The sequence below is a fragment of the Phalangium opilio genome, unplaced genomic scaffold (genome assembly GCF_054372755.1).
Source record: "Phalangium opilio isolate 3A_F unplaced genomic scaffold, DU_Popi_V2 ptg000523l_1, whole genome shotgun sequence".
Classification (NCBI taxonomy): domain Eukaryota; kingdom Metazoa; phylum Arthropoda; class Arachnida; order Opiliones; family Phalangiidae; genus Phalangium; species Phalangium opilio.
The window spans coordinates 1,398,037-1,406,536 of NW_028324241.1; the positions used below are offsets into that span (position 1 = coordinate 1,398,037).

Sequence of the window (8,500 nt, forward strand, 5' to 3'; positions counted from 1 at the left end):
TTTAGTCTATAACGGTAAGTACATGCAATTTTAAAATTTTAAAAAAACATTTTGACCAATTTGCGGCGGGTTTAGAATTTTTTTACTATTTTGTCCGAACTCCCCGTGCTCTAATTAGTCAGTAACCGCTGTTAGTTGAGTTAGTTAGATAAAGTGCAATCCTACCTAAAAAATGTAGGGTGCTACAAAATTATTAGTCATCAGTAAAATCTACCCACGTCGTCGTAAGCTTCAATCTCTATACTGCTTTGAAAAAAATTTAGAAACACAGTTTTTCGGCATTCACATTTCAAATCACAGACGTCTTTGCGTTTTGTAAGAGTTTATGTGCGTCTGGAGCAGGTTCAAGAGTGATTACAATAGGTTTTAGTTCGAATCCTACTGTAGGCGACACAGGCTAGAGCCCACTTTTCGTTTCACTTTGGGTCCAAAGAACTCCGTAAGGGGCACAGTAAGGCCCTGTTAATGTAAAATATTTGGAGCCTAGCGCTAGAACACTAACCTAGAGAAGGGAAATTTTTAAAACCTATTGTTTTTTCAGACAAAAAGGATGAGAAAAATTACGCGTCAAAATATATGTTGGCTATCTAAGAGATCCTCCATAAACTACGTCGCACTCATAGGGGAGGGGTTCTAAATTTGTGACGGTTCATGACGAAGGGGGAGGTTGATAAGTGATGACATAAATAACATTTACTTGGAAACGAGGTCAGTAAGAGGCTTATTGGCTATCTTTCGTTATAAAAGCAAAATCACAACATTTGTTATAAAAGCAAAATCACAACATTCGTTATAAAAGCAAAATCACAACATTCTACCTGGGAACGACCACTATAAAAATTTACCAAAATTTTTATTCTATCATCGCTTAAATAGTAGAAAATTAAAGCAATGATCTCCTTCTTAATAATAATAATAATAATAATACTTTCGCGTACGTGTAGCGTATATAAAACAAACAGACCCGTTCACTGCAGTACTTAGGTAGCTACGTGTAGCCGTAAGGATTGCTAAATAGAAATAGTTTCAGCTTAAACTCTCTTATGCCACTGTTTATACGACATTAGCATAAAGCATGGTTATCACTAGGCGTAAATCGCCCGACGTCAAGCGACAAACAAAGAAAAGTAGCTACGCTGGAGTGGCTGGAAAGAAATTAAGTTGCGTGTGGCGATATTGGCTTTCTATTTTTTTCGGCCACGTTCAACGTTAAGGCTCTGCGCGAGCCAACCAGCAATAAGCTTGTGTTGTGACGTCATTTCTGACCACGCGTCTTCGGAAGAGGACAAACGCGGTCCGACACGTTTTTATATATTTTGTTGCTAATCAAGCCAGTTACTAGTACAAATCCCCGAGAATGCCGAAGTTCAATGCTGAAAATTTATTGAAGAGGTTGGGAACCATCCATTTCTCTATGAGATGGGACATAAATATTACAAAGACCAAAATAGAAAGACAATAGATGGGCCGCAATTGGTGCAATGTTCAGCTTGTCTGGTAAGCCTTTGTTCCATTAGTTGCTGGAACTACGCTAGGTGAAAATGCTATTACGCTGGGCGACAACGTAAAAACGAATCTGACGTTTGATGTACAGCTGCCAAGTATTTTTTTCAGTCAAGTGCAAACCATGCTTAGCGAGGATGAATCTGATCCCCCTTCCGATGGGCCATAAAAAGTGTGCAGAATTGGGCTATGATTCTCGAAAATTGTGCGGAAATGGGCATCCTTGTCTCTGCGGATACAACCCTAATCGAATTTGAGCTATTTTCTTCGGTAGTCCCGCGTTGCACTTTTCTAGTTTTCCTTCCACTTGTGTTTAAAAAAAACCAAAAAAATCATTTTTATTATTTTCATTATTATCATTACTATTAATTTTAGCTTTTTTCATTATTTAAAAATTTTTATTGTTGCCAATGTTCTCCCTGTTTAAAAAGGGATCTCTTCAAGAAATCGATGAGACTAACAGTTTTACCCGAGTTTGAGTAGTAGTAATTAAATAAATGACGGTAACGAGGAAGTGTGGCGTAAGCGATGTGTGATTTATATTGCTTCGCAGCCATTGAAATTTTTTTTCCGCGCACCGTTATATTAGGGGGTATTTCACTATAAGTATATTTATTGTCGAGAGTACCTTAAAAATTTGCTTAATATGAACTAGACCATCTTATTTCCTTGCTGCTATTTTAACCACACATAGTAATTTGCAACATCTCTTCGTAGCGTCGACGCCAACGCTGAAAGTGGCCGTTTGGGTCGGCTGATTTCTCATTCCTGCCAACCGAACCTTAAAACCAAAGTCTACGCAATGGTTGGTCGTCCATACCTTGTTCTACTAGCGGCTAGTGACATTGCGGCGGGAGAAGAATTGACTTTTGACTAGGGAGAGCGGAGAACGATGGCCCTGGAAAACAATCCCTGGCTTCGCCGGAACCAGACAAGAAGCTCCGTCTCCGTAGTCGAACCAAGCGCTAATTTCCCCTTGGCATCTACCAGCGATGCCGTTTACGAGCGAGCAGTCTCGCAAGTAATATTTCACCAAGTTAAAACATAGGATTGTAACATTCAACTTTTTCCCTTCTTTTTAGAAATTTACATGCACGTTTCCGGACTGCCATCGCTCTTATAAATGCCGTAGCAGCCTGTAGTTAGTTTTATAATTATACATATCCTGAAACCATTTTTAACCGTCGTTGCATTTCGTATAGTCAACTACAAGAAAAAAAACATAGAGACCAGCTCTACATTCCATGTAGAGTGCATGGCTGCGAGAGTTATTTTGGATTGAGGAACGAAAGTGTACTACACGAACTTCGGATTCACGGAGTGTTCCCACAACAGGAACGTTTACCACTATACCTTCCTCCGTTTAGTAAAATTTCTTTCAAAATTCCTAAAATTTACAGAGTGTAAGTGATCAGACGAACGCTTATTTATTTGAGTATATCATTCAGAGATGGGCCGATACAAGTTTAAACCGTTACCGATATATCGGTTTAGCCAAATACTGGTACCGATACCGATATTGGTATCGTATCGGCCAATCTCTAATATCTTTGCTAAACTTTTTTAATTGATTGTTTTACGGAAAACCATCAGTATGTTAGAAAGGATAGAAATAATTAGTAGTACTGCGGCATTGTACTCGTAGTCAATGTCTCTACCTTGAATATTAATATAAAAAACTATACCGTTGAAAGGGTAAAAGAAATGGTTAGACAATAATGTTTGTTGGTGTATTTTGATCAATGAGAATACGATATTTCCTTCGATTCGAAATACCTGAAAAATAATATACCAGACCAACACCTTCTACTCCTTGTTTCACTAGCCTACTTTTTTATTTCTAATATATTAAGTAATCTCACAAACCTTAATATTTTAATTTTTCACAATATATATATATATAAACTGCATTTATACACAATCCTTGACGACTCTTTTTCAAACCCACAAAGGGCGAGAAAAGGTATTGCAATTGGAATTTAAGTTTAATCGATTTGAGAAATTTGGTTTCAATTGTGAAGTTCAAATATTTGATATGATTAGAGATTTTACAACAAAAACGTGTATAAATGCGGTGTTTCGAGATAAAGGGAGCTTCGATTTTCAAATACGAAATTGTATAGAATCAATTTTTGAGAAAACTTACATAATACAAAATGAGGTTTTTTAATTATATTCATTGTGGAAAATATATGAAGATCACTTATTTTTTTCAGAATGTGGCGCGCGAGATAGCGCATGGTTTAAAAAGTCTTTTTTAACCTTTGGGGACCTCCGACACCGTCGATGAAAGGAAAGCTGTATTACTTGCTCTTTAAAGATGAGTATTCTAGTCTCCGAGTAGCGTATTTTCTGACTAAGAAATCGGAAGTCGTTGAACGTTTTAAAGATTTTTTGGCCATTTCGTCATATAACCACGCACGAGATCGGCCTAAAGCATCGTACATCTATGCCATACACGCCGGAGCAGAGTGGTGTAGCGGAGAGAGAAAACCGCACTATTATGGAGTCCGTAAGAGCTATGTTACACTCAAAACCGCATCTACCTCCAAAACTCTGGGCGGAAGCAGTGAATACGACAATCTACATCCTGAATCGTACGGCGCCAACACGAGTTGCCGGGAAGACCCCATACGAATTATGGAGTGGGAAGTCTACGCCGTCCATAAAGCATCTGAAGGTCTTTAGAACCGATTGTTACGTTCATATTCCGCAGGTAAAACGAAAGAAGCTTGCAAAGAAAGCGTATAAAGGTTATCTCGTTGGCTATGAAGATGAAGCTGATGGTTTTCGAGTCTATGTGCCTGAGCTGAACGATGTGATCAGATCAAGAGACGTAAAATTCGATGCTGAGAAGTGCGTCTTGGAACATATGGACCCTATTCCGGATATCGTCGTAGAGGGCGAGGACAATTCTGAAGACAGATGTCAGGACCGACCCGCGGGATGATGAGACGGAAAGCTTAATTGACAATAGCGATACGGACTCTCATGTCGAGAACGAAGGTTCAGGCGAAGACGAACAGACACCACCGAAGCTGGTTTCGCCTGATAAAGTAAAGAAGCTGCCACAACGTACCGACCGTGTTCTACGGGATCGTACAACACTTAAGAAGATGACCTGCAATATTTGTCTTCCAGTACACCAAGTCCTACTAGTCTGCGACAGTTTGCCAACAACCGCAAGAGAAGCACAATCATCTGCAGATTCCGAACAATGGGGAAAAGCGATGTCAGATGAACTTTTATCCATGGCGAAGCATAAAGTCTATGAGATGGTCCCTCCACCAAAAGGTCGTAAAATCGTAGCGAACAGATGGGTTTTCCGGATTAAAGCTAGAGAAGATGGGACAATCATCAAGCACAAGGCCAGGCTTGTGGCCAAAGGTTTCACTCAAAGAAATGGCATCGATTATGACGAGACATATTCTCCAGTTGCTCGGTTCGAGACTGTACGAATTTTTCTTGGCATCGTGGCACATAAGAAACTTCATCCGAAGCAGTTTGATGTCACGACGGCGTTCCTCTATGGAGATCTGGAGGAAGAAATTTATATGCGACAACCCGAGGGCTTTGATGACGGAACCGTTCAAGTCTGGAGATTGCGAAAGAGTCTGTATGGTCTAAAACAGTCCCCGCGGTGTTGGAATGAGAAAATCGACAAGAGTGTCCGAGACTATGGGTTCACACAAGTTGACGGAGATCACTGCTTGTATGTTCTGTCCACCAAGGATAGATTCCTGATCCTTATCTTGTACGTGGATGACGGGTTGATTGCCGGGAAGACGGACGTTGAAGTAGAGGCATTCCTTAAGTTCCTTGGAGCCAAGTTCGAGGTTACAATAAGTCAACCAACAATCTATCTCGGCTTGAAGATAGAATATACGATGGATGGAGCGATTTTTCTCAATCAGGCTGCCTACATCAAAAGGATATTAGAACGTTTCAGTATGTCTGATTGTAAACCAATGACGACGCCTGCAATCAAGCCTGACCTTAGTGAAGACGGACAAAAAGCATTCGACCCAACAATCTATGCCTTAGCCGTTGGTAGTCTTCGATACGCAGCTATCGGAACTCGACCAGATATCGAATTTGCGGTGAATCGCGCATCGCAAGCAATGTCAAACCCAGCCATTACTGACTGGACAGCTGTCAAACGAATATTTCGATGTTTAAAAGGAACTAGCTCGCTGGGATTGTTGTTCGAGGTGAATGACAATGAAATCATTACACCATACAGTGACGCTGACTACGGAGGTTGCGAAAGGACCAAACGTTCGACATCTGGAATTGTTTCTTTGATGGGTTCTACACCTGTAACTTGGGCCAGCCGACGACAGCTATCTGTATCGCTCTCCACTACAGAATCGGAGTTAGTGGCAGCTACTGAAGCCGCAAAGGGTGTTGTCTGGATCGAGGCAATTAAAGCAGCTGTTGGTATCCTCGAGAAGAACCAGGTTCCCGTTCTTCGTATCGACAAAGCTGGGACGCTCAAATTGATTCGAAATCCGGATTTTCACCGCAGAACCAAGCATATCAGCATCCGGCAATATTACATTCGACAATTGGTGCAGAAAGGGACACTCGAAGTGATGTACGTTCCGAGCGAGGATCAGATGGCTGACATACTGACCAAGCCGTTATCAAAGGAAGTTTTCGAGCGTTTTAGATGGAAGCTAAACTTACGGTACCATTCTGAAGTCAACATTAAGGGCGAGTGTTGAAAAGAAGATAATGTAGACTTATGGTAGAACAAAATTATGTTTTATTTGTTTATCGTTATCTTAAGATGTTTTTTAATATACTAAACTGTTAGTTATGTTTTTAAAACTTTGTATATATTCCCGAGCAATTGAAATTTCTAAAACATTTACTTCTTGTTCAGACGTTATAATGTTAAATTAATAAATCAGTTACCACTTTATATACCTCGTCTTTATTTGGATGCTTTGCTAAGGGGAGCATAATTATAACAGTTTTCCATCGTCGCGGAGCTGCTGCTAGCCAGGCTAACACGATTTTGCTGCCACTCCAACCATGGACTTCCGATATGATACTCCGAAATGATTTCTGAACCAGGGTGATTAATCTTGACAGAAGAACTGCTGCGCATAGTTCCAATCGAGGAAGTTTGGTCTGTTTCAGCGGTACAACCTTGGTTTTCGTTGCTATTAATTGTACGCTGATGGTGCCGGTATTGGAGACCGATTTGAGATACACCGCTGCTGCATAAGCCTTCTCAGAAGCAGCGAAAATCGCATGCAGGACTAGCTTGACAGGATGTCTTTGGCTTATATAACGATTGATTTGAAGTTCTTCGATTTGGCAAAGTTCTTCTCGGAAGGCGTCTCATTTATTGCGAATGGTTAGCGATACTTCATCGTCCCATTCTAGCTTGATCTGCTTGATATCTTGTAATAAGATCTTCACCCTAATGATTATATTTGATAATAGTCCCAGGGGGTCGAAGATCCTAGCCGTATCTGACAGGATGGTGCGCTTAGAGATTGTTGCTCTACTCCTGGGTGAATTGACCGTATAGAAAAGCGAGTCTGTTGCTGGCATCCAGTGTAGTCCCAAGGTTTGCATTGCTGCAGTGCTATCATGGTGTAAGGAAACCGGAGCTTCCCGTAATGCGGGCGGAAGATCTTTTGTTAGAGTTGAATCGTTCGACGACCATTTTCGTAACGGTAATCCATTTTCAGTCGTAGATTGAATTAGTTGGGTTTGATGCATCAGTGCTGACTTTGCATCATCACACCCAGAGACCAGATCGTCCATGTAAAAATCCTCAGTCAATGCTTGTGAGGCCATCGGATACCTAGTCTTGATGTCGATTGATAACTGTTTTAGTACTCTTGTGGCTACTTAAGGAGCTGCTGCTGTTCCATATGTCACCGTGCTAAGATAATAGTCTTGAACTGGTGCATTCTTCTGTGATCTCCAAAGGATGCGTTGATATTGATTTGCGTCATTTGGTTCTACCAAGATTTGCCGGTACATCTTCTCAAAATCTGCAGCGATGGAATGACTTCGAAACCGAATTAGTAGGTTGACTAAGTCGTCTTGTAGCTTAGGACCGACCATCAGTATATAAGGCTCGTTTAAATGTGCGCGAGAATTAAGCTTAAAGCGGAGGGTAAAAGTTGAAAGTCGATTAATTTTCTCGCGCCTAAAAAAATCGAGTCTGCCAAAAGCGTTTGTTCCCGCTGCTCCACCCGCTCCTTCGTTTACATAAGAGCTGGGCAGTTGCTTGAGCCTAGATTGCAGAGTTGCCTTTCAGTCGGAAGTAAACAACTAAAATGGCGTCGACTGTCGTTAGTTTGCTTCTGCTTAAATAGAAACTATTGCTTTTGAAAAACATTCGACATTTATAACAAAAAAAAACAGAAAATTAGAACGGAACGTCGTTGGTGGGTACATCCTATATTGAGAAATAGAAACAAAGAAGGCTATTTACGCCTTTTGGAACGTTACTTGATATAATTTGTCAAGGTGCGTATATTTTCTCTACTTGAGCTTGAGAATAATTTTGATTTAATTGTCTAGCTTGAAAGAATGAGGCAATGTGATTACACGTATTTCAAAAATTCTTGTTCTTTCCTTTCTTTTAAAGACATTCTCAATGAAGGTGCCTAGGCCTATTTCTCGAGATAAACAAACGCAAAAATATCAAACGATATTCGATCCTTGGCTATTATTATTGGCTTGGAAAAGCACGTGACTCTTTGCGACAAGCAAACATGAGCTGAGAAATCTACCACGGCAGATCGTAGCTTATTCGGAACACCCGCTTCATCTATGAGCAACTAGCGCGACTTAAAAAGTTCTCGCTTGTTTGTAAACGTTACGCCTAGGGAACGCAAACCCCAATACACCTCATCTCTCAGCTTTACGCTTCGACTTTTTCCATTTCTCGCGCACATGTAAACGAGCCTTTAAGAGATTTTCTGCTGGTTGTTTTCGCGGACCCGTCGAAAACAACTCAGATTTT

The 8,500-nt window shown here is 40.6% G+C and overlaps 1 protein-coding gene across 1 annotated transcript; it reads right to left on the reverse strand.

Moving 5' to 3' along the window:
* Positions 1-6,855: 6,855 nt before the first annotated feature.
* LOC149589188 (uncharacterized) lies at positions 6,856-7,320 on the reverse strand. The gene has a single exon (XM_089861890.1). The coding sequence runs from the start codon at positions 7,318-7,320 to the stop codon at positions 6,856-6,858; it is 465 nt and encodes a 154-aa protein (XP_089718016.1).
* Positions 7,321-8,500: the final 1,180 nt, after the last annotated feature.